General features: G+C 47.3%; 1 protein-coding gene across 5 annotated transcripts in view; it reads left to right on the forward strand.

Annotated features, from left to right (window-relative positions):
• The window catches only part of JADE1 (jade family PHD finger 1), a 79,754-nt gene extending 53,115 nt beyond the window's left edge, over nt 1-26,639 (forward strand). For all 5 annotated transcript variants that reach the window (XM_031944088.1, XM_031944085.1, XM_031944084.1 and 2 more), the window contains 5 exons: nt 3,978-4,145; nt 5,608-5,724; nt 11,289-11,798; nt 17,080-17,197; nt 22,803-26,639. In XM_031944088.1, the coding sequence (XP_031799948.1) occupies nt 3,978-4,145; nt 5,608-5,724; nt 11,289-11,798; nt 17,080-17,197; nt 22,803-23,698 (1,809 nt within the window). In that variant the 3' untranslated portion in view covers nt 23,699-26,639. The remainder of the gene's footprint in view (nt 1-3,977; nt 4,146-5,607; nt 5,725-11,288; nt 11,799-17,079; nt 17,198-22,802) is intronic.

The following is a 26,639-nucleotide window of genomic DNA, read 5'->3' on the forward strand; positions in this document are numbered from 1 at the left end:
CGGCCTTGTCCCCCGGCCACTAGGCGGCGCCTGCTGCAGGGCACCGCCTGCTGCAGGGCACCGCGAGAAGCTGCTGGCCGCGCCGTAGGGCGGGGCTCGCAGGGAGCCTTCCTGGCTGCGGGCGCCGAGCCCACAGGGCCGAGGGCCCGGGACTGCGCCTCCCTCCGCGGGCTGGTCTGCCTGCCTTCTGCGGGCGGGCGCTGCCTTGTGCTGATGGGGGGTGAAGCTGCGGACAGGAGCCGAGGTGTCCCGGGGCTTGGAGGGAGGAAGCGCTTACTCGCGGCTCTGCCCCCGGGGACAGATGAGAGGCCCCAGGTTGCTCACCCGAGGGATAGGAAGGGCACTTCTTATAAAGGCCAGGGAGGAGACAGCCTGTGCCAGAAGGGGCTGCCCGGGCCTTGGGCCTCCAAGCGCCACTGCGGCCTCCTAAGAGAAGGCGGCCCGGGCACTTGGTGGCTTCCAGTGATCCTCAGGTTCTGGGGCTGCTGACTCGGTGCTCAAGCACTACGGCGGGCATCCCTGCTTCCCCCCTCTGTCTCCCTCCCTCCCTTTCTCTCTGCCCCTCCCCCCTCCTTTCTTTTTCCCCTCTCCCCTCCCCACCCCCCTCCCCCCCCCCCCCCCCCCCCCCCCCCCCCATTTTATCTCCCTTGAAAACTGGTTTTTCTTTTCTTACTCTTTCTGAACATACCAATGGGGAGAGAGCGGAGTTGCCTAATTCGGATGGATGTAGAAACGTGCGCCGGGAATACTCCTCGCCCGCTGATGGCGGAACCTCGCAGTAGGAAGTCTGAGTTTAGAGTGGCCCTCCTGATATTATCTTAACGCATCTCACACGGCAAAAAGGCGAGCCCAACCTTCGGATCCTTGCTGGGATGAGAATCCCAGGGAAGAAAAATAAGCTCCAGCCCCTGCGCCTCAGAGCTTTTCTTTCAAGCTTGGGGGAAGCAGGGTAATTCCATCCATGTGGGGATCTCTTGCCCTGGAGACTTTCCCCTTTGATTCAAACCCACAGAGCTGTCTCCTTATCAGGGATATTTATTGCTTTAACTTAACCTCTCACCTTGACCCTTTAACTAATTACCATCTGCCTTTTGATCTTGACCAAAAGCCCAGGACTCCGAGCTTTTCTTTCTGTGCTACTGCCTGTTCAAGCCGGGAGGGGCCAGATCATTTTGCAAAGGAAGAAGCAGGTTCCCAGAGGGGGCCAGGCTGGCCCCTGGTCCAAGTCTAGGGGTGCTCACTGCTTCACCTCCTACTCTACAGTGAGAAGGCCCTGGCCAGGTCCCACCAGGTGCCAAGTGCTCCGAGAGGGAACGGAGTTCAGAAGGGCCATTACTGGTCTTGGGACCACATCCTTGCCCACGATTCTGGGCCCAGCCGGCCTCCACTTTTGTAAAATGAGGAGTGGACTCTGCTTTCTGGGGCACCTGCAGCCCCAGGCTCCGGTGCTTCTTCCTCGGAGTTCCTGCCCACCCTATTGCTCTTCTTGAGGCTCAAGACGTCCTTTCTCCGTCTCATCTGGCTTCTGGCCTTTCAGAGTCAGTTCCTTCAAACTGGATGAGATCACAAGAGAGCGTCTTGCCTGGCTCTTCTTAATAGCGGAGGGAAGTGGGGTCCACGGGGGATCTTAGCGCCTCAAAGTGGCCAGTGGGAACCCCCCCAGTGAGTGAGGCCGTGCGGCAGAGGGGAGGCCTGGCTCTGGGACACGGAATCATCACTTGCTGAGATTCCTCCCAGCTCCGGTCCAGCCAACAGGTCTTTCCGGAGGTTTGGCCAAGCCCCCAGGCGCTTACCCATGGGAGAGCCGTATTTCAAACCCAAGGCCTCCGACCTTCCCCGCTGTTCTTGGCCAGCGTTCTGCACGTAGCACTCGGCTCCGCCTGACATGGTTTCCGGGTACAATTCCAATCAAACTGTTAAGACCCCCAAGAGTCTCCCACTCTCTTCTCCCCTGGGCCGTATGATTTTCTTGGGCTTGGCCTTTATCCTTTCACCACATCTTTATTAATTTAACCTTTAACATCTGTAGTTTCTGTGATTTTTTTTTTTTTAACCCCTTGTCCATCTCTTGTTTTTGAATCCCAGAAAAAGAGCTCACATTTTCTCTGTCTGTAGGTTCTCCCGTTTTGGGTTCTTTCTGCCCCCACAGTAGTTTAGGATTGGCATCATAAGGTTTATGTAGACACATTTTAGAACTTTTCCATCATTTCCTATAGCACAATAACATTCTATTTTATTTCTTTACTATGGTCTGTTAAGCCATTCCCCAGCTGACAGGCGCTCAACTTTGCTTCCAGCTCTGTGCTACAACAAAAAATGCTCTTTGAGCAGCAAGTATTTGAGTGCCTCCTGTGTGCCAGGTGTCTTGTTAAGCTGTAGGTATAGAAACTTTAAACTGTGTGTGTGTGTGTGTCTCCTGTCCTTGAGGAACACACATTCTTTTGTGGGTCTAGGACACAGGTACGTGTATATCTGGGTTACAAACACACACACACTGAGGAGAAAGAAGAGATCATGTGAATTCTCCTGGAAGTGGAGAGGAAGCTGAAGATTCCTGGGGGCCACTGAGGAAGAAGGGCCGCCAGCCTGTAGAAGGAGGCCTAGGGAGGGAGTTCTGGGGCTCCACAAGCGGGCTGTCTGTGTGACGGGAGCGTGCTAGTTAATGTTTAACAAGCAGCTCTCCCCCAGATCCTCCAGGGAAGTTTTTCTTTTCTGTCCTGAGCTTAGGGAATACCATGAATTTCTGTTGCCAACAGTGACGTCAGTGGGGGCGGGGTTGTCTAAGCCCAGGGGTGGCCCAGCCTAATCCTGGTCCTTACTAGCTCTCGTTCCCATCTTGGATCTTGACATGCAATGTTCAGGAAAGGTGTCTTATAAGTATCCAGAGGCAGGCTCTCCTGGCATTCAAAGGGAAAATTTCTTTTCTTTCTTTCTTTTTTTTTTATCCTGAACTTAACTAATATCAAGAAAAATGAACAAAATTCCCTTTGCAAAAAAGGAATGCACATGAAACCACATACCTAATAGCTGCAGCTTGGTTTTGTAAAAAATAATATGTTGAAAAGTATAAATTCTATTTTAAAGTACACATTAAACATTAACAAAAACATGTGAAACGTTTAAGTTAGTAGTAGCACCATTGGCCTGCTTGTCTGAGCTCCCTTCTGGTTTATACTCCGGTGTCTGTCTTTTTCAGAGGGTGTCACCAGTGCCGTGCCTCCCTGCCCACCCATAACTAGTCTGTAAAAGCCCCCTTGGCTTTGCTTGCAGATGTGCCCCTCTAGTCTGTCAGCCATCAGGAAGTGGATTGATTGCTTCCTCATTGACCTTCTGCATTTGTAACTGGTCATTGCATTGATCATTGCTCTTAAGTCTTTCAAAGAAATGGTTTTTCTTTCCAATAATGTTGTCATTGTAACCATAGGCGTTGTAACCACTGCTCTGCCCAGAATACAGATGTTGTAGGTATCTCTGAGTTTGTCTTTTCCCTTATTTTCTGGGGAACAATAATATTCTATTTTTTTTTTTTTTTCTTACAACCTTGGTTTCCAGGTCTTTGCTATGACCAAAAACATTCTTCTCTAAATATTTCTGCATGGATTATTCTTTTCCCTCTGTCGTTCACTCCTTGGGATGAGCAGATGCTGAGCAGTAGCATTGCTAATATTCTTGTGATACTCATTTTCATGAGAGGATGGAAGGGAGGGTCTCTCCCCCTTCCCGGGCCACCTCCCACTCTGATTAAGGGAGTTTGCTCAAGTTCTCTTTTCTGATCACTTCCACTGGAAACACATTCATTGTTCTAAATACTTGAGGTGCCACATTGTGAGGTTCCCTCTGAAGATGGGGGAGTCCATAACAGGGGGAAGGGTGGAGGTTGGAGGCTATTTGTGGGGATTACTCTCAAACCCATCCCAGGGGCAGGAGTAGACAGAAGGCTCACGCTCGCCCTTTGTTTGTCTCGTTGGGGAACCCAGGCGTGTTATGGGATCCTGAAGGTGCCTGAGGGGAGCTGGCTCTGCAGAACCTGCGCTCTGGGGGTGCAGCCAAAATGCCTGCTCTGTCCGAAGAAGGGCGGTGCCATGAAGCCCACCCGCAGCGGAACCAAGTGGGTCCACGTCAGCTGCGCGCTCTGGATACCGGAGGTAGGCAGGGCCTGTGGAAATCCTCCCACGAAGGCCATGATGGTGAGCTGCCCTGGTGCAGCCTGAGAGGCTGCAGATAGGTACAGAGATAGCTCATTTCCTGTCCTTTTTTCTTTCCCTTCCTTCCTTCCTTCCTCCCTTCCCTCCCTCCCTTCCTTCCTTCTTCTTCCTCATTTTCCACATCTTATCTTGTCATAATCTCTGACTCTTCTGAGTAACAGCAGCCTAGAAATACTACGTCAGGGTTGAACAGAACCTGCTTTATGATTTTATTTACATTTTTATAACTAATCTTTTTTCTCAGATCTGGTATAATTGATTTCAGGTATTGAACTTGGGACAACTTAATATACTGACTTTTAACTGGTCTCTATGATTTAGGATATTTTGGGGGATTTTATTGAAGGAAGGTTTAGGGGCATGACAGAGAGATGTTGAAAAACCAAAGTGAGTTTTTTATTCTCATTAGCACTAGAGACAGATCAGACTGGCTTAAATGGAGATACTGTTTGACCCACACAGAGGACGATGACTGTTCCATGCATGGATTTTTTTTCTTTTTAGAAAAACATTCTTATAAGTCTGTTTCATTAGTTTGTAACTGGTTTCACCTAAGGGCAAGTATAATTGGTTTCCTTTGTAAATTTGTGTATTTTGTTTTTATGCATTTATAAATAAGAATCTAAAAAGGAATTTGTAGGCTTTAGCCAGTCAGTTCAAGGTGTTCCATGACACAACAAGAATTTCAAAGCGTCTCTTCCTCAGAGTTTTCTGTACTCCTCAGTGTTTGACACGATACTTCATACCTAGCAGGTGATTGATACATGTTTGTTGAGTAAAATAATGGAAATTAATTTAATCGGTGAAACAGATATTAGATTAAACAATACAATTTCATCATAGATCTCATTCCTAGAAAAGTTTTAGAAACAGTCATAGATGACAGTTATTTAGTGTGAAGTCAGGGGGTGATGGGGAGCATGGTCCCCATTTTATTTGGATCATAAGCCGCTCAGTGCTGTCGTATCGGGGTGAATACAGGGAAAATACAGCTGGGTATTTCCAAATATCTGGATGTTTGTCATAACATTGACAGAATGTTTCAGTGTTTTGAATATTCAACTTTTATTGGATGTTTGGGCCAGTGGGCATGAAGTTGCTTTGGTGTTCCTGAGGGCTGGTCATTCTCTGGGCATGAGACGGGGAGGCCCTGGGGGCTGCGCACTCCCTGGGGGCAGGTCACTTCCTGGGGCCCTGTTAGTCCCTGAGTGCTGGTCATTCCTTGGGGGTTGGTCACTCCCTGGGCGTGGGGCAGGGAGGCCCTGGGGATGCTGGGCTCCCTCCTGCCCACCCTCAGGAGCAGGGCCTTCACTCTGTGCACTCGCGGCTGTGAAAGGCCGGAGGGCGCAGAGGAGGACTTGGTGATTTCTCACGCGTCTGTCCTCTCCCCTCTGGCCCTTAGGTGAGCATCGGCAGCCCAGAGAAGATGGAGCCCATCACCAAGGTGTCTCACATCCCCAGCAGTCGATGGGCGCTGATCTGCAGTCTCTGCAATGAGAAGATCGGGGCCTCCATCCAGGTAGTCAGCCCTTGGTAGCCGCCTGCACATGGTAGAGGAAAGGCCGGTGGGCAGGGGCGGGCCTTCGGGCAGGGGCGGGCCTTCGGGCAGGGGCTGAGACACCCTCCCCCAGGGCTAACTGCAGGGTACCAGCCACAGACTTAACCACTGCCCCCAGTGAGGGGCTGGGGCCATACACCTTCCCTGGGCAGACCATCAGCAGTTATAAAGTCTTCATGGTAAAACAGAAAGGGATTGGCCTAGGACCGGCTCCAGGTCAGCCTCCAGCCTCTTTGACTTTGTCACCAGGGCTGATCATGAACTAGAGCTGCGGAGGCCATTAGAGGCCCAGGCCTTTCCTTTGTAGAGGAGGAGTCAGGACCCAAGAGAGCAGAGGCAGACCCGGAGGCTCCGGCTGCCCCAGGTTACAGCAGCCGGACATTGCTTGGGGTCTGGGCAAGGGCGGTGGGCACGGAGTGCTCAGAGGCTGGAAGAGGGAGGACGGTATGGGGGCTTCTCTGCACAGGCCTGACCCGGGTAACCCTGGGCACCCCCGGCCTCCCCCCCTTACAAGGAGGTTGGCCTCCATTCTTTGAGAGTCTGTTGGCTGCTCGTGGCAATCCTCCACTGTCTCTGTGGAGGGAAGGAGTCAGAGCACCTGAAAAGCAGATCTATTGAACTCCGCGGTGTTTGGCTCTGGAGTCAATGGAGCCCTGAAACGTGATTGAGATCTGGGAAACGGCCGATAGCGTCAGCCACTCCAGGGCTCTCCAGGGACGGTGATAAGCTGGCGTGCTTTGGGTAGGGCCATCTAGTGTGATCCAGTGAGAGCCTCTCTAGTGCCCAGAATCAACAGCATCTCCCAGGACAAGAGCCCGGGCGGCCTTAGCTCTGTCCTCTCAAGGGCACTTAGGGTCATTGGCCCCATCAGGGCCGGAACTTAAGGCAGCTCAGTTAATATCTGGATGAGAGCAATACTTTCTAAGCTTATCTGGCAAAAAGGCACTTCCTTGCAGGCTTCTTTGCCTTACGATATATCGGAGTTAGATAAATTCCCATTATTATCATGTCCTTGTTTTATAAATGTGAAAGAGCATCCAAATTCTGCAGCCCTGAGAGATTCACAGTATTTTGGAATTTGGAAACTGAAGCCATAAGTTCAGTTGGAGCAAGAAATTTCTAATCCAGTTAAAGCCAACAAATATTCATTGGGTGCCTACCATTCACAAGGCGCTCTACTTGTGGCTGGGGATATAAAAGCAAAATAAAAACGGTTTTGCCTATAAGAAATTTATATTCTATCCCTGTCGTGAGCACAGTGTGATCACAGCCAGTGACGGAGCTGTCACTTGAGGGTAATTTCTAAGTCAGCCCAGTACATGATTTTCTGTAGCCAGTTCCCACCAGAACTGGTCCTGGTCAATGTGTCTCCTCACCCTTTGGCTGCTGCTGTCCGGCTGTACCTGCCCACCTCAGAGCTGGGGCCTTCTCAGGGCTGTGAAGAGGAGGTGTGTCTGCTTCTTTGGAACTCGCCTGTAAAAGCATGGCTTTTTATTTCTGGTGTCAGGGAAATGCACAGGTCTAGGTGGTTTATGAGTTGCTCGGGTTGGTGCTGGAGTCTAGTTCTAAATTTCTCTCTCCTGATGGTTCTGTGAAAATTAGCATAGCAACAACCACCATGAGAAGGAAATTCTGCCATTAGTATATATAAATACCATTTCTTCTTCAGTTTGTCCCAAATCATTCTAGGGAATTAATAGATTTCTAATAGTAATTATTCTTTCCAGGAAACCTCACTGTCATGATTTAATAATCGATTGTTTGATAAAAGAATTAGCCATTTATTTAAAGTCTCTCAATGGCTGATTTTGTTGTGGGAGATAAATGGTTGGCTTGCAGTTTGGATAAATTAGACGGAATCCAGGTTTAGATCTGGGAAGGATCTTAGAAAGGAGCTTGTCTGCCCATTTTGTGGAGGAAGAAATGGAGACTCATTTAGGTGAAAGACGACTAGGTCATGCAGTGCTGGAGTTTGAGTCCAGGTGCTCTGAAAAGACAGAGAATCAGATATATGATCTTGAAAGACTGATGCTGCCTCCTTACAGATAGACTTTCTGATGTTAATGTTCTGTCACAGGAGGAGAGGCCATAGGGCACAAGGGAGTCGGGAGGGACTTCGGACACTGACCCTTGCTGTGGGACCACAAGCAAAGTGCTGAGTCTCTGTGCTCCCTGAGATGGTGGAGCGGGCTCCCCCACTGTTGGAATGGGGCACACTGACATATGCTGCCCATTGGTCGGAGGGTGACAGCTCGTGTCATTATTTCTCTGTCACCGTAATTCTAACTTCGTTAACAATGGGAACATTAACAAGCTGTAAGAACAGCCTGGACTCCTCACCTCACAAACATGCAAATTGATTACAGATTTTTAAGAAAGTGATTCCAAGCAATAAAGTCACTTTTTTTTGGTCTACTAAATATTTCTCTCAACAGATCTCCTCCATTGATTGGGCCTCTATCCATGGTCAGATGACAGATCTATAACATTGAGGCTTGATTGAAAGAACTGAGGAGATTAGCTTGGATTGGGACGGTAGGCAGAAAGAAAGGAGAAGGTTGGAAAGCTCATTTCAGCTACTTGAAGGGGCTGGCTTGTGAAGAAGGATTAGTCTTAGTGTGTTCTGGTCCTTGAAGGAGGAACTAGCAGCAGGAGAAAATTTCAGAGAGATAAATTTAGATTTAATATAAGAACAAACTCGGTTAATAATTGGGACCATCCAAGTTTGATGGGCTGCCTCAACAGGTATTCCCTGTCACTGTTCTTCAAGGGAAGACTGGGTGTCCGTTTGTTGGCTGGTTGTGGAGGAGTTGGTTAAGGCAAGTCTTCAAGAAAGAAAGATTGAGTGTAACGTAGACAGCGATCTAGGTAAAGGTAGAAGGAGAAAAGAGACACCATCCAGAAGTGGTTGTTAGGTATTCGCCATATTTAAACCTGTACTGTGTATATATATATCAGTTAAGTTTGCATGCGTGTATGTGAGTAAACATCTGTGTATATGCACCTCTGCATCTGAGAATGTATTTAATTTTGCAAGGGGGGAAAGGGGAGAAGCACTGGAAAATAAGGAAAAGAAAGGATATTTTCTTATAGAGATCAGCAAATTTCTTTCTGAGAGGTCTTTTTTTTTTTTTTTTTTTTTTTTTTTGGGACTCTCAGCAAATCACTCTCTAGTCTATAACTTTAACTTAGGGGAGATAGTTTTGTGAATTTTTTCCCTCACAGTTTCTCTTCCCTTATAAAGAAGATCTGATGCTTTTTTTGGGGGGTGGGGGAGGATGGGATTGTTGTTGATGTTGATTTCTTTTCTTTCTCTTCCTGTTTCCTCCTGGGGGTTGGGCTGGGATGGGGAGCACATTAATTTGGAGAAGAGAGAGAAAGAAGTTTTAATGGTTTTCCACATCCTTTCACATTAGATTGATTTTATTTAAAAAAAAAAAAAAAAAAAAGATTTGTCTCTGAAACACTTGCAGCTGGAAAAGCTGTACTGTACGTTTATGTGACATCTGGATGCTGAGTCAACCTGAACAGGAAAACCCCAAGGAAAGCTCTTTGGTTTCTTTACAGCGTTTTGTATAAATATCCTGGTGCAATTCATTTTTTTTTTTTTTTTTTTTTGAAGGTTAGAGCACTTCAGTGCATAGTTTAAATCAGATATAGATAAATGCCAAATCCATTTATTTCCACTTTTATTTCTTGTTTGGCTGAGCCGAGCCCTAAATAGGGTAGGGGGAGTCTTTTTTTTTTTTTTTTTTTTCTTTCTTTCTAATTATTATTAACTTCTTAAATGGTGCTGGCTTGGCTAGGTGTGTGAATGCTTCCATTGAAGCTGATTCAGCCCATTTCTTGGAACTGAGATTAATTGTACAGAAAGTTAGATTTATTTTAGGACACCTGCTTCAGCTTCTTGTGAACTGGGGGTAGCCAAGTATGGATTTTTGCTTCCTTTCTCCTGGGAAAAAGGAAAAAACATAATCACTAAAGGAATCATGGCTGGGTTTGAATCATTTCCTAAACTTTAAAATGTTGGGGCGGGCGGGTGATGGGGGTGGTGCTGGAGGAAGTACCCAACTCTGAGCGCTGCTGTGTGCCGTGATGCAATTCAGGATCTCTGAATGAGTTTAATTAAAGGCTTTCTTCTGGCACAGGGCCATTGGATCCCGTTCTCTTCCCTATGGGCCTGGCAGGCTCCAGGGATAACGTGGCCTCCCATAATACAGTGCTGCTTGTAAGGGCCCGGCTTCAGTCACCACAAGCTGCCTTCTTTCAGGGACTTTTCTCTTTATTGAGTAGCAGGGATTTTCCCTCCATCGGGACTGGGCTGGGAAGAAAGTAATCATTTCTCTTCTGCTAATTGTTTCTCTTGTTGATTATTGCCTGTACTAAAAAGCCTCGCGTAGGCCTGCCTGGGCTCCCCAGGTGGGGATGGAGGAAGGGAGAGGAGGCCGGCTCTGGTTTGTTTTTTGTCTCAGTGGGGTGCCAAGAGCTGGCCTCCTTGCCCTTGGCAGCCGGGAGTGCCCAGAGGGGGGTCCAGTGCGGAGTGCTGCTGCCCAGACGGACGGGCTGGCGGCTCCGGCCTCCTGCAGGCCCTCTGAGCCGTTCGCCCCTTATCTGATTACCTCTTTCCTCCTCTGCCTTCAGTGGGTGCGGGGCTGTGGCGGCCTTGGAGGCAGCGTGATCCTGGCCCAGCCACATCATCTTTCTGAGAATTCATTTTCCTTATTTGCAGAATGGGGACAATAATAGCACTTGGGTCATCTCATTGTTCTATCAGGTGGGACTAAGGTGCTTTATAGCTCATGAAAAGCCCTCTATTAACATCAGTTACTTTGCTAGGTGGGCAGCCTTTCACCGTCCCCTCACTCTCCCAGCTTCTGACCCAATCTCTGTCTGCTTTCTTCCTGTCTGCAAGGACATGTCTTGAATGTTGCCAGCTTTAGACTTGACCCTAGTGCGTTACTTAGGGAGCTGTAGGAAGCGCTTCCTGTTCCCTTCAGAGCCCAGGGCCTTGTCCTTCCTTGGGGTAAATGTGCAGCACACCTACAGGGGCCGCGGCCAAGGAGCTGCCTGGGGCTGCCCAGTGGGGGGCCAGCCTCAGGCCTTGCGCCCTGATGAGCTGGGGCTGGGAATAGCCCCAGCCTCATCTGCCTGAGTGTGGCTCTGGGGTGGCTGGGAGGAGAGGAGCCTTAGGCACGGCCCGGAGCGCAGGAGCTGCTTCGGAGTTCTCAGCAGCAGCAGCAGCAGTCAGACCCTGCAGGGTTTGGTCACGTCCGCTTTGGGAGGCTCATTTAGGGAGGCCCGAGCCCCAAGGTAGGAAGGGAAGCTTCAGCTTCTGGAGGCCCAAATCCCACGGTAGGAGAAGCCCCTCTGAGAAATGGAGGTTTTGTCCTTATAGAGTCCCCAGCCGGGTCACAGCTCCCTCAGGCAGACCCTCGGCAAGCTCCCCTCATTTCTGCTCCCCACAGTGTCCCGTGCAGTGTCCAGCTGCTCAGTAACCCTTTGTTGTTCCCTTCCTCCCCACTCAGTGCTCCGTGAAGAATTGCCGCACGGCCTTCCACGTGACCTGCGCTTTCGACCGTGGCCTGGAGATGAAGACGATCCTGGCGGAGAATGACGAAGTCAAGTTCAAGTCATACTGCCCCAAGCACAGCTCCGGCAAGAAGCCGGAGGAGGAGGGGGCCGCTGAGGGCGCTGCGGCCGCCGGCTCACCCCTGGGCCACCTGCAGCCCTTCGAGGGGCTGGCGCAAAACCAGGCCGAGGCGCATCGCGTCAGCCTGCGCAAGCAGAAGCTGCAGCAGCTGGAGGACGAGTTCTACACCTTCGTCAACCTGCTGGACGTGGCGCGGGCCGTGCGGCTGCCCGAGGAGGTGGTGGACTTCCTGTACCAGTACTGGAAGCTGAAGAGGAAGGTGAACTTCAACAAGCCACTCATCACCCCGAAGAGGGACGAGGAGGACAATCTGGCCAAGCGGGAGCAGGACGTCTTGTTTCGGAGGCTGCAGCTTTTCACCCACCTCCGGCAGGACTTGGAGAGGGTAATAATTGACACCGACACCCTGTAGGGAGCAGCCTAGCCAGCCTGCTGTCGTCCCTCGCACAGAGCGAGCGATTTCATTTCTTTTCACACCTGCATCCATTTTGTGGCGGGGGTTTCGGGATGAGCTGGGACTCTGAGGGTGTGTCCACGATTGCCCTAGAGTGAGAATAGGAGTCCCTGCGCCCCTCGGGCCTTTCCCGGCCCCTCCCCTCCCTCTGTGCGGTCCCTGGAGCCCGGGGGATGACCAGGGGTCTCCTCAGAGCTTTTCCTTACACTACAGTGGTAGCCGAGGCGCCTGTCCGGCTGGGAAGTCTGACGGACACAGCCATGGGGCTGCGCAGGGGCGCGCTCGTGTTCTTTCCCCTGCTGTGGCCGGCTCTGCTTCTCGGCTGCCTGGATGCGGAAGGAGGGAGAGGGTCCCGGGCAGGGAGGGAGGCAAGGACGGATGGCCCGGGGCTGCTGAGGAGTTGGGAACCCCCTTAATGCTTAGTGTCATTATAAACAGGATTCTCCCACTGCATGCGTGGATGTTTGAATGCTACACATAGCGGCTAGCCCCTCACCTGCGACAGGCGTCCCTCCTAGGGCCGAGGGCGGCCGGGCCCGGTGGGCGCTCTCCCCGCTGCTTTCCCTGGGCTCTGAGAGAGGCGGGGAGAGCTGGGCCGGACGGGTTGCATGAAGAGGCTGAGCCAGGCCGGGGAGGCAGGCCCACCCCCTCGGTGCCAGAGCGGCCAGCCCCCTGCTTTCCGGGCCAGCTGGGGTCCTTGGGAGGCTCAGGCAGCAGGAAGGACTGCGCTCGAGGGAAAAGTGACTGGAGAGTGAGAGTGAGTCGCAGGGGCGGTGAGCCCTGGCCGTGGCCCCCATGCCATCTGGGATGGCCCCTGAGGCTGGGCCAGCTCCTGTCGGCTTGGGGGCCCTGTCCCTGAGTCAGCCCAGGTGAGGCTGGAAGGGAGCCGGTGTTTGGTCCCCTGCGCCCCCGGGAGCAGCGCCCGGACCTCCCCGGCATGATCCCGAGAGGCAAGGAGGGATGTTAGCGTGAGACGCGGGAAGCCGCCAGGCCAGGACCCGGACCCCCGGGCTGTAGGCTGGGAGCATGAGCACTCGCTGTCAGCTAGTCCTTGGGAGGAGAAGGAGGTGAGAACCCCAATGTTTGGCTTGTATCTGTCTTACAATCACCACAAAATAAAATTACAGAAAATGCTTGTGGTGTATTGCCTTCTTCCTGTTCCTGAGTTACTCAGCAGGTGAACACTCATATGTGATTAAATTCTAAACACCCTCTTTTGGAATCTTCAGTGTTACTTTTAAAGTGGAATGACACCAAGGGTAACCGGCCAATCAGGCCCACCATGAGGTCAGGGCTCATCTTGAATTTCTGGCGGCTTGCTTATTTACGGGATTAAAGATCCTGAGAGACTTGAGGAACTTTGAGGCTGACAGTTGTACATCAGTTGATCAGAATGAAAAACAAAAAACAGCTTTTTCAGATATCAGTCCTGGGGCAAACTAGAATGGAGGCTTTTCAGAATCCAAAAATCAAGCACTAACAGCCCCAGCCACATCTGTCCCTAGTTATTACAAACAGTAGAGCTGTCACCTGTCTTCTAGAAACGGGGAAGCAGTCCGATTATCTCCTAAGGATGCAGTTTTGTTAGGCAAATCTTGGTGGTGTTTTTTCAGTTAGGAGCTCTATGTTTAATGGCAGCCCAAGTTAAATGTGTTTAAATTCCCGGAGTCCATTTGAACATGACACGTAGCGTTTCACGCCGGCTCGGGCGAGGGCTGCGCCTGTGGGCATCCGCGTAGGGTGTGGGCCGCCATAGCCCATGGCCACCTCCCGCACCCCAGTGGGAGCAGGCCGGGGCTCCCCTTGTGGTCGCCCTTGCTGCAGCTCACACTCGCACAGCCACGCGCAGGCCCTTTTGACTAGTAGTTTCGTGGTGGTTGCCTCATGGAAGAGTCTGGTTCTGTGAGACGCAGACACGAAGTAGGAGGCCACGGTGGTGTTTTCTCAGAGTGAGCGGCAAGTGAGCGACTGGAAGGAGGCTTTATCTGGCTCTGTCACTTACCAAGTAGACGCTCTCACCGTTCGATGATTCTTTTTTCCGGCTCAGAGACATCTTCTTGTAGACAGAGGGCTTGCTCCGCCAGCATGGGACGCCTTCACCCTGCGCTCGCTCGGAGCTCGGGCTCCAGGCTGGCTGAGCGAGGGCCGAGCCGGAGCTCCCCTACACAGTCTCCCCTGTCCCTTCCTCCATACTCTTCTTGTTTGCTGGGACACATGTGCATGAGAATGGAGAGAGGGAGGAGAAGAGGAGAAGTCAGGGAGAGACTTGGGGCAAGTCGGGAAAAGCGAGAGGGGCCCGGCGAGCCAGGTCTTGTGGGAAGGATGGAGAGCAAAGGCCCTCCCCACCAGCACACAGACAGATCTACTCTCCTGCCCTGTGCACGGCCCTGTCCCAGGTGCTCCTAGGGACGAGCAGAGAGAAAAGGTCAGGATGAAGACGCGGTTTCTGCCCGAGAAGTTTGTAATTTAGAACAGGATGGAATGTTGACAGTTAGCAATACTCCATCACACAGATGACGATGGAGCACGTGATGAATGCGTTCGAGTGAGAGACTAAGTTTGGTGACATGGGAAGGTTATTGGAGGCTTCCTGGAGCAGGCAGCATCCGAAAGGATGAGGAGGGAAATTCCAAACACGGGGATCAGAGTTGTGAGGGCCCAGCTTATGTTTGGAAATGGAGAGGATTTCTTGCTGAGGTTCTGAAGATTGTGATGGATTATGGTAGTAAAGCTCAGAGCAAATGTTAGGTTGAGGCACATTAAACTCTTTTAGAGGTTCATTGTTATTCTTGAAAATTAGATAGGCCCTTCTCTTCTGGCCACTTTCTGTAGTCTGGTTTATCACAGGGTAATAAGTATGGGAATAAAGGAGAGGGAAGATTTATAGCAACTTCAAATTTAGCCCCTGAGTTCTTCACGTTTGGTGGGGGCTGGGGGCTAGAGAGAAGAGGAGCCTGGCTATTGTAAAGATTAACAAAAAGGAAGAATTCTGGCTAAGAGGACTGTGGCCATCTGCATTCTCCATAGCTACCATTTTCTATGGTAATTTCCAGAAATACAGCTACTTATATAAGATCTCACTAACTACACACAGAATTTAAATGTGATAACCTTTACAGATCATCCCAAGTCAGTGAACTTGTGTATATAGCCGCTCTCTTAAGCAAAAGATGTCTTCTCCTGATCCCATTTACATTTATGCTTCTCTTCCCCAAAGGGCTTTGATTCCTACTTCTTCTTAAGCTTCATTCCCAAATCTCACATATATTTTTATAGGGCTTATAAACCTTTTACATTTATCTTCTGAGACTCTTAATATTTACTAAGATTTTTTTTTTTTTTTTTACAAAGAACTTTAAATTATTAACTTTACCTAGAATTATGATTGTGATAGAAGAAGCATACTTCTAATCAAGGCTAGTTATACTTAAGGGATATAACTCATTTTTTACTGGTGAGACTGATTCTTCTTGCTCTTTGTATACACACATTCTCAACAGATATGTATGTGTATGTCTATACACACATACATAACGCATACACACATATTTGTACATATGTACAAACATACACAGTTGTGTGTATAAATTTAATTAAGAGGATTCCTTAAAAGAAACTTGAGGCAGGGTCAGGGGAAAAGCCATTATTTATTTATTTGATTTGATACTAAGAAGTCCTTGGCTCAAGTTCAGAGAATTCTAAGTAGAATAACAAAGGGGCAGAATGATCTGATTATTGGTCATGGGCCATGACATAATGATTCAACATTATCACTTCAGATGAGCTTTAGGAGACGTGCCTACATAATACAGAGCGTCCCAGATGAATATTTTTATGCAGTTTACATTAGCATCGTAGGACCGAATGGCAAGGTCTGTAACCTTTGAGTTACTCTGGCCATTTAAATTGAGTAGTTTGAGGAAGTCGTTTCCAGAGTCAGATGAGCAGCCTTGTGGGAGCGTGAGTGAGTCAAATGATGAGGATGGACACAGGATTGCCTTGTCTTGTGCCCGCTGCTGGGCAGGCTTACTGAGGGGCCAGGGCTGGTGTGACGGAGATTGCAGCGGAGGAGGGCCTTTGAGATTTTTCCCCCTGAAAGGTTTAATGTCAGTGACTATGCTGTGGGTTTTTACAGAACTTAGGGAGCAGTATGTTAAACATGGAATGGTTTTAAAATAAATCAGTTCTCCCAGTCACAAAGTGAGCGTCGCTAGCCAAGGTCTGCTCCTTTTCCGCTTGTAGCTCTAAAGTGCCATTAGAGGTGAGGGTTTAAAAGCTGGGGGACCAATCCCAGGGTGTGCAGTGCTGCAAGGCTGAGGAAGTCCAGTGAGGTGTGATTTGGAACCAGACATCGGTAGGGGGTATTTGATTTGTAGCTGAGCCCAGTAATTGAGGGGGAGGGGAGGGTTCTCCTAATAAGACTCTTGGCACTTGGATGTGCTTCTCAGTGGCTAACAAAGGAATCCGGAGGAGAACAAGATAGCATTATCTCCTCCATTGCCCAAGCTGAAGTGCTTGGACACACAGAGCTGGACTGTCTCATGTGGCAAATTGCTGGCAAAGCTGGAGGTAAGACCCCCTGTGTTCTGACCTGTAATGGTGCGCGAGCATGCCGGCAGTCTCACACCTGTAAGCATTGCTTAGATCCCTGGCACTTAATGGAGAATCCAGCAGGCGATGCACAGGGGCATCTTGTTTGTGGGTTCCTTCTCAGCCACCCCCAACCCCATAACTGTCTCAGTCTCGTTGGGTCTCAGCGTGCTGGCCAAGCAGACATCGGGTGTCTCGGTGCTAGATTTTTAGCTTTGAAACTTTTAGAGAGCTCTGAAAATGGAGATAGCAGGAAAGGGAAAAGAGTCCTTTGGCAATTGGAGGGCAGTCCCGGTGTACTAACCTTCAAGGTTCCATGATCCTGTATCTGAAGTCTTTCCGAGTGTGGTGATGGGGGACGGTAGGAGGCAGGACATGTACTCATTAGTGCTCTGAGGGCCCTTTCCACAATCTAGCTCCCCTCCCCAGCCGTGTTCTGCTGCAGAGAGAAATGAGGGGGAACCAGGGCCAGCAACCCAGGAGGGCTTTTCCAGAGTGATTAGAGCGCCTTTTAAAAATGTAAAGCCTTTAGTGTCACCCCTTTGTTCTGGCAGGCAATCTTGCAATCCTCGTTAGTGCTGCAGGAAAGCGTTCCTGATAGTCTGTTCTGTCTGCATTCTAGGTTCGGAATCTCACGTACATGGTGACTCGCAGGGAAAAGATTAAACGGTCTGTGTGCAAGGTCCAAGAGCAGATATTCAATCTTTACACTAAGCTTTTGGAACAAGAAAGAGTTTCAGGTATGTATGAAAGCCCTCAGAGTTCCAGAAGCCTGCCTGATAGAAATTGCCCCTTTCATTGGGTTTTCTCTATCCTGTGGTAAGAATCTGTCTTAGAACTGAGACTTTTTATATTTAAAGTAAAGATTTTGCTATGGGAAGGTGATCCAACTTGGTAGAAAATTGACAAAATTTAAAAAAAAATTAACCTTTGGGGTTTTAATCTTTAATGGATATATAGTCCATATATTTCTTTTTGTTCTTATCTAGATTTCAGGAATCCCATAAACTTTGATGGGAAAGTTTATTTCAGTATAATTGGGTTGTTTGGTAATCTTATGTTTTATTTTATGCATTGAAAACACTATATGTAGGACTCCATAGATTTTGCTAGATTGTCAGAGGGGTTCATAACATGAAAAGAATTGAGAACCCCTGTTCTAAAGGTTTCTGTTCTTTTCTTCATTCTGCTTAAGACAAATCAGAGGTAATTTTACACGGGCATTTGAGTAAGCCTGGCTTGTAGCACATGGCCATCTTACACATTTTAAAACTGAAGTCCAAACTGTGACGCATGCCAACATTATCGAGTACTGTGCAGCAAAATGTGCCTAATGGTAATCTAAGTATTTCTCTTCTACCCCGCTCCCTGGGGGGAAAAGAGACATATTAATTGGACTAATGGTGTTGTCACCCACACCCTCAAAGTATTGGCCTTCAGTAGTATTAATTCAATAGCAAATTTTGACTTTCCTTCCCCAAAACTAACACCTCGTAGATATTTCTGGCTATTGTTAACATTCACAAAGGATGCATTTTAGCTGTAAAACTTAAAAGTGATGTTCCTTTAACTAGGGTAGCTTATATAAAAGGGGGTCTGTCTGGCTGTATAAACTTATGCTCCATTGCCGTATACAGAATATCATGCCAGGTTCTGAGGGAAAGGGAGGTCCAGAGAAGATATTGTCCCTGTCTTCTAGTAGGTGATAAGTAACGGATAATTTTAATACATGTTTTAGGATGCTCATATTAGAAAGTTGCAAAATAAAGTGATGATTCGGATACTAGAAGAGTTTTAATGAGGGGAGCTAAACGGTGGGGGGTGTTAAGTATTTGAATTTAGCTTTAAAGGGTGAATAGAAATTAACTGGCAAAGAAGGAAAGGAAAAGACTTCAGGCATAGGGAAGAGCATCCACGGAATCACAGAGGCAGGAAAACTCAAGTATATCTGGGGAATGAGATCAGTTGTTTGATTGGAGTATAAAATTCAGGTTCTACGTGACACAGAGCTCGACAAGTAGCATGGTGCCAGACTGTGAAAGGCCAAGCAATAAGCAAAGATATTTGGATTTTAGGGAGCTGGCAATCAGTGGGAAGCCACTAAATATTTCTGAAAAGAATGAGTGACCTGACCAGATCTGAGCCCAAGAAAAATGATGTCTTTGACATATGAAGAATATACAGCCATTCCTTTCACATTGGGGGGCTTAGGGTTGTAGTGCCTCTGTGATCTGGAAAACCTACATCAAATTTTGTGTGTGGCCTTCTCTCTGGACCAGAGAAGAAATCTGAATTTTCTTTTTCTTTTGTGGGATGTTTACAGTATTTTACTGTAAATTTGGGGTTGATTACACAATCCTATATATTTTGGGCATCTCTGAATTTCTAAACAATTTCTGCTGGCCTTTGTGTGCTGTCTGTGGCCTCTGCAAAACTCCTTCCAAATTTCCTATTCATTTTCTTATGCCAACTCACTATTTATCAAAACTGTGATGGGGAAAGTCATGCTGTGGAAGGAATAACTGTATCGGAAGAGAGAAAGTAGAGGTAGAGAAGACGTAGAATGTCCCTTAGAGAGTATCTAATCCATCTCCTTCATTTGACTGATGAGAAAACAAGTCCAGAAAGGTTAAATTATTTTCACGAGATCAATAGCAAGTTAATGATAGATTCTGAAGTAGATCCCAGATTATAAACTCCCAGGCCACAGGTACTTTTCATCGTATCACACTTCTCCCATTGGGTTAAAAAGACTCCTTCTTTAGGACAAAGCAAACGATTAACAGCTAGATTGTAGATAACACAAATGGATCCACTGACATATACCAAAAATATGGCATATTTGATTTTTTTGATTTGGGAGAAATTAATTTTAATAGCTTGGATTGTGTCTTATGTTAGGAAGAGGATGGAAAGTCAGAAAGTGGAGGTATTAGGTATAGCTGACAAAAAGTTTAATGAAAATGATAGGAAAGAAGGAATAGATGGGTAAAAAGAAAGCTCTTTTAAGACTGAAAAGACTTGATCAGAGTTGGAGGATAATGATTAGGAACCATTGGAGATTGGGATCAAAGAACTGATAGGAAGGAAAGGGATTCACCTGAGTGAATGTAGATCTGTCTTGTGACCAGAGGAAAGGAAAAGAGATGGGTGATGATATTGAAGAGTTTTAAGTAGAATAGAATTTGAGCTGAGTTGGTAAGAGAATGGCCTCAATCATGAGTGAAACTAGAGATGAAGGATGAGGATTCACAAGTTGGAAATGGCTCGTCAAAAGGGCAAAGGATCCTAGAGTAAGTAATAAATAACAAGTGAAACGTTGGATTTAAGGATGAGTATGGAGGTAAGTGAGACTAGAGTTAGGAGAGAGTCTTTGGGAGAAGAGAGACAAGACAGATCCTAGAAATCCAGTTAGGATAAAAACTAGGTTTATAGTGAATAAGAACAATTAAGTGTAGAAATTGGAGATTGTGGTCAAAGTGGAATTTAAAAACTTTGGATCTTGGAGGTAGTATTGTTCTAAAATAAGTTGAGGTCTAAAGTATTTCCATACTAGTAGTATGGAAAGGTTGTTGGAAATAAGATTCTTAGAGGAGTTGTTAACATGAATGTTGAAGGTCCACAGGGATGTTGACTGGAAAAGGATAGAGAAGAAAATTGCAAAATATGCTTTAAAACTACTTATAAAACACTGAATATTGGTGAGGTAAAGGCCACTAGTGTAGGGAATGAGATCATATCAGAAATTATATCAAACATTGGTTATTGGTAAAAGAGTGACATTGGGGCACCATTGGGAAGCAAGAAATACGCCAATCCCTTCTCTTGGCTGAGAGTTGGAAAGAGGAGGTAGGTGGATGGCCTCCAGTAGAGAAAATTGTAAGGAAAGTGGTGTTCTGAAGATAGTCTTGTTTTGGTTGAAGCTAAAAGGGGAATATAAGTTGAAAAATCTAAGGTGGTTTTTTGATATTAAAGCAAAAATTTCCAAGGACAGAATGGAATGGGCTATGCAGTAGATAAAGTGAACTAGAATGGGTTTTGTTGAAATATTAAATATAATTTTATTTTATATTTTGCTCTTGTATGCCTATGTAAATAATCCTCATATAAGAGTCTGATTTAGAGACTACTCCTTTTACTGCAGCAGATACTTAGCTGCCCCAATTGTCTCTCAGCATTTGTATTACTAGAGGGCTTTTTGTCACTATTGTTAAGTATTAAAAGAGTGAGTGATTGCCTATAAAAAAAACACTTGTAAAATACATTTTCATCTGATTTCACTTAAGAGTCATTTTTCATGGCTATTGTAGGCAGCTTTTCACATTTCATAGCTTGGGTTATTAATAGGGCAAGGGAGGCTTATAACTAGGTTAGTATGTGTTTTCAAGCAGTCTTGCAATATATGTCTGTATTCAGGAGTGCTTCAATATATTACACATTGAAGAAGAGGAAAACACATTTTTACTTCACTATGAGGTAAAAACCCATGCTGGTTATGTTTGAAAAATAGATTACCTCTAGTCTAGGATGCTGCAGAGAGTGAAGTATAAATGCTTCTGGACACTTTTTTTTTTTTTTTTTTCCCATTTTACTTTCACATCTTCAGTCTTCTAGGCATATAATTAAAGGAAAACAAAAGAAAAAGTACCCAGACTCCCAAGAAAATCAAGAACCAGCACTTCTTAGTGCAGAGATTTCTTAACCTTTTTTGTGTGATGGAACCCTTTGACAGTTTTGTAAAACCTGCAAAACTATTCTGGAAATGTTTCAAAATTCCTATGGGAATTCAAAGAAAGTCAATTATAGGAAAACAGAGGTATAAACCTCCTCTCCCCAAAAAACCCCCTCAAAACTCAAAACAACCATCTAAGTTCGTTGACCTCAGGTTAAAACTTAGAGACCAAAAACAAAGCAGCTGGGCCACACTACTTGGGCTTCACTCAGGGAGCTTGATGAAAGCTGGGACTGTGTTAGGCAGAATTAGTCTGCTGAATGGGCAGGGGACCTTCAAAGCAGACCACGGTGCTTCATTAGCAGGGTGAGGAGATAGAGAGGCCGTGGAAGGTAGTCCCTAGAACCAGCTGCCCTTGCCTTCCGGGTCATCATGTCTGAACACTCCCAGAAGGCTAGAGCCAGGAGTCCCTCTGCACTTGCCTTCTGGGTCCTTGGGTCCCAACACTCCCAGAAGACTAGAGCTGGGGTCCCCCCAACACTCCCAGAAGGCTAGAGCCAGGGTTCCTCTGCACTGATCACATTAGTAGAGGGAGCTTCCTGAGGAAGAGACAGTTTGTTGCACCAGTGAAATCCATCCAGCCAAAATAGATGGGACTTCTCCTAAAAGACCCAGGGGCTGGGACGTCTGATTTAAGATGTTTCTCTTTTCCCTGATGATATTTCAATTAAGGAAACGTCTGGCAGGGTTCAGCTGGTTGGTGGTAGTTACAGTCCAGTTATCACCAAGATTTGGTCCTGGGGGGGAGCAGACATGTCCAGAATGAGCAGCTCTGACCCAGCGCTGTGAGTTGGGTCCTACCTGCAGAATCAGCCAGGGTGCTGGTCTTAATCAAGCGAGCCTCTCCCCTGAGTAAGGCAGCCCTTGGAGCAGGTGGGGGGAGCGGCAGGGGCGTCTTGGACACGGAGACGGGGGATGGGGAACGCCAAGGGCTCTGTGGCTAGGAGAGGATGGACTTTATCCCATTTAGGGGAGAACAGAAGGACAACCAGAGGCGAGCAATTGAGTATTGTTGAGGACTCTGTGATTAGTTCTGTTCTGCTTTGTTCAGTTTCCCCTCGGCCCCCCCAATACCCTCATTTTTCCTATTTGTTCACATGCCGTATGAAGATGGGTTTGTGTCAAAGTCTGCAAGATTGATGCAGAGACAAATCTTACAGTCTTAATAACATAACCCAAGTGGAGCAGTTAGGATTGAATACATCTTCAAAGTCTGTCGCTTGGATCCCCTATGAGTGTCTAAAAGGATGCTCCTTACTTTACAAAATCAAGTTAAATTACTATTATGGGTGAGGGGAAAAAATGACGGTGTTTATCCTTGAGAAGGGTAGTTGTTGCCAGTGAGCTTGTCTGAGTTGCAGCTATTATAGAAAATAGGGTAGAGCCATGCTTTTATGCAAATTAAACTTGAGGAGAATCGGAAGGTAGGTCAGCTTCTCTCTTTTGATATGAAAATTTATTATTTTCTTTACTTTAAAAAATAGTCAGGGGCTTTCCATCTGCTCGACAAAAGTGGGTGGGAGAGTTGTAATATAGGCATTTGTTGCCAAGTCTGGGGTTTTTTTCTTCTGGACCAGCTTCTGATTTAATCTTTTGTCATTTCTTGTTTTTAGGTGTGCCTTCTTCCTCTTGCTCCTCCTCCTCCTCACTGGAAAACATGCTTTTATTTAATAGTCCTTCGGTGGGTCCCGATGCCCCCAAGATCGAGGACCTCAAATGGCACTCGGCTTTTTTCAGGAAGCAGATGGGCCCCTCCTTGGTCCGCTCCCTGAAGAAGCCGCCCAAGCGCCCTCCGGGGGGCCCCGAGAGCGAGGGCCGGTCCCTGATACAGGAGGCCGACCTCAGCTGCAGACAGGAAGGGGCCGACATCCCCGAGGCCTTCTTGGACTTTGAAAAGACCCTTGCCGAAGCCCAGCAGAAGAACGGCCTGGTGCTGTCGGACCACCAGAAGAGGAGGGACAATCGCTCCCCGTGCGAGCTCATCAAAGGGGACCTCAAACCTCCCAGACAGACCCCCAAGCCTCTGAGGCCCGCGGACCCGACTCAGAGGCCGGCCGAGAACAAGAGGGCCGCGAACCCCCCCGGGATGGGGCCCTCGGCCCCGGGCACGCGGAAGGACTTAGTGCCTAAATGCAACGGGTCTCTGGTCAGAATTAGCTGTAACCGGACCGCAGCCAAAGTGCCTACCACGCCTGCCAGCCCAGGGAAGAACTGGGGGGGGTTCCGAATTCCAAAGAAGGGGGAGAAGCAGCAGCAGGGGGAGGCCCCCGAGGAGGCCTGCCGCCCGCGCCCCACCTGCCCCTACTTGGGGGTGGCCAGGGCTGCGCCCAAGGAAAGGGCCCGCAGCAAGCTAAAACCGGACAGTGAGAACGACGGGTACCTCCCCGACGCGGAGATGAGCGACTCGGAGAGCGAGGCCTCGGACAAGTGCCGGCAGCAGCGGCTCGGCGCCAACGGCACCATCCCCCGCAGGACGGACATCATCAGGAGGAGCATCCTCGCCTCCTGATGCGGGGACGGCCCGAGACACGGGGGCAACAGGGTCGCCGCCGCCCGCCGAGGACGCCCGCGGGCTGGCGGCCGGTGTGGGAGAGGGGGCGTCCTCCCGGCCCATGCGCGGGGTCGGGGGCGTCCGGAGCTGTACAAACATGTTTACTTGCACTGGGGACAACAGGTTTTGTTTTGTTTTTTCTTCAAAGTCATTTATAACTCATTGTTGTGAGAAGTTTAAATGTTCTTTTTTCCAACTCGTTGAGGAAACACGAGAGCAGATTTTGTCCGAGACGCTGCTAGAGCCGGAACCCTGAGTCAAACACTAAGAATGAAATAGGTGAGAGAAGGGCCAGGTTCTTGGCGGTCCCGCTCAGCCCCGCTCGCCCGCCCCGATTCACCCAAAGCACAAACTCTTGATTCCCTGTGTGTACAAAGTCAGAACGTAGTCCTTGAAAAACTGTCGCGCCGCGGCGTCGCCCATTAAACTACTTTGCCTGGATGACGGTGGCCCTCGCGGTCCTGTTTGTGCTCTGGCCCAGAGCCGCGCGGCGGGACCGGCCTCGCCGGGGGGGCGCCCGCGCCCTGGGCTCCGGACGGCCGCCCTCAGGGGCGTGCACCCCCGCCCGGGCAGTTTCGTGTAGGGGCAGAAGGGCACCCGGGGCCCCGTTTGCTCATCGTCCTCCCGACATTCCACCTTCCCTACCATTACCCCCCAGCCGGGCCGGAGCTCCCGTGGCAGGTGAGCTTCCTGCAGGACTGTGCTAAGATCTGGCAGGAGTGGTGAACTCTGAAAGGCCTGGCAATCAGGTTTGCACTAATGGTTTGTGTTGGGGAATCCAGGCTTCCAACACTAAAGGATTCCTTTGAAAATAATAATTATAATAATAAAAGGACCTAGCTAAATAGGTTAAATATACATATCTATATTTTTGAAAACAAAAAAATAAAATAAAAATAAAAAGGCAATAAGTTGCAGTTAGCTCTTTATTCAGACCTATGCAGGAAAGAGACTGCATTCTGTCCTGAAATAGATTTTGTAGCTGACGAGAGCTGATACTAATTCATAAGTTGGACTTTGTAATTGCAAATGGCAATAACTAGTAAGTAAATTATCAGCAATAATAATAAATTTAGCATTTCATTTGAGTAATGTTTTCTTTTTTGCACTCGGTACAGTGCATATGTAACAAGACAGTGGGTAGTGTTAGGGTCATGTAAATTTTCTTTGGAATTCAGTGTACTCGTAAGTCAAATTCAGAGAAGGAAAGTTTAAATAGCAACAAGGCTTAGAAATTATGGGCATTTGGAACAAGCCTTGCTTTCTCCCCGCCCCCAATCCCAGCCACTTACCCCAAGACTGCTCCTAACAATATCAATCTCAGTATTCACATTTTTAATTCATGTACACATCTGCCTCCATTGGGCAGGATGCAAAACTCTGATATTTTAAATGATTAAATTCTGCAGTTAACTTCTAAGTCTTCCAGATGGTTGTCAACAAAAAAGGCATATTGAATTACATCTTGCTATGCAAGTTATCAAATGCATCCCCATTGTGTTACATTTTCAGACTGTCTTAACTTTCCAAGTATATTTTAATAGATAATTGGGGAAGGGGGGGGAGCTGGATAACCTAAATTTAGATTGACTTGAATTGTTCTTGAAATACAAGGGGTGAGGGGGGTGGGGGTGGGAGGAGCTTCCTTTTAACAAACTCATGTATTGATAAGCATGTTGTTGCAGATTTCAGAGGGTTTTGGTGAATTGGGATTTTCTGTTCACTCTTAGGGTGAGTGACTTAAAGCAGGTTGTTTTCTTTTGCATATGAACATAAACCCTTTCCTGGAAAAAGGAGAAGGTAGATTCTATAGTTGACTTAACTTTTGACTACAGCAACATCTCTGGGTGAAGGCTGAATATGTAGAGGGATAATTTGAAAAGCCATAGAAAGAAAACCTAAATTTGATGCTAGTAATGACCTCTCACCATTTTAAGAGGTACCAGATTCATTTGCACTATTATGAATGCTAGTTTTGTGCAGAAATAATGCCTTATCTGTTTTATTCCCCATGTTTAGGTTGAAAAGCTTTCAAATGTTCCCAAGTTATGCTGAACCAAAAAACTAAAAAAAAAACAAAAAACAAAAAACACACAAAAAAAAAAAAACAAAAAAAGGAAAAAAAAAAGGAAAGAAAAAGAAAAACCACAAAAAGCTACCCCACGCTTTAAAAAAAAAATTCCTGCCCCAAACTGCAAAATGGTATAGAGCACGAATTCATAGCAGTATAAGCTGTGCAAGTTAGTTTCATGTCATGCTGGGTGTACTCTGTTGAGGAAGAATCCCCAAATATGGCAGTGGCTAACCCAAATCACCCTTCATGCATTCTGTTGGTATAAAAACCATTTAACAAGGCCCCATCCTTCCCCTCAGTTTTACCTTTCCTCGTGCATACTGACCAAGAAATATCTTTCATTATGATCAGTGTATTACGTCAAATGTAGGCTAGTTAAACTTTTGTAAAGTTGCCTGGAATGTCATTTGTTAGGTTATAAACAAAAACAGAAATCTAAATGAAGGGTTATATATGTCATGTACAAAACTTATTTTAAAATGGACAAATCTGTCATTACATTTGTAATCCTTGTACAGAAAATTTTTCACTATGTGCCTAGCTTGGTGTCCATTCAGCTAAAATTTACAAAAAAAAAAAAAGGTGCATGAAGAGAAAATCAGAAATTAAAGTATATGTAGAGATGACTATTTTATATTACATGGCCCAATCCTGTATTTATTATTTCTCTTCCCCTCCTCCCTCCTCCTTTCCCTTTTGGAAGTATTTATAAAACTAGTTGAAAACAGCTGTATTTTTTTTGTTGTTGTTGTTGTTGTTGAAATATTTAGTAGAATTGTGCCTTTTTGTCTGTATGTGAATAAATGCTGTACATTTTGCAATACA

The sequence above is a fragment of the Sarcophilus harrisii genome, chromosome 6 (genome assembly GCF_902635505.1).
Source record: "Sarcophilus harrisii chromosome 6, mSarHar1.11, whole genome shotgun sequence".
Taxonomy (NCBI): domain Eukaryota; kingdom Metazoa; phylum Chordata; class Mammalia; order Dasyuromorphia; family Dasyuridae; genus Sarcophilus; species Sarcophilus harrisii.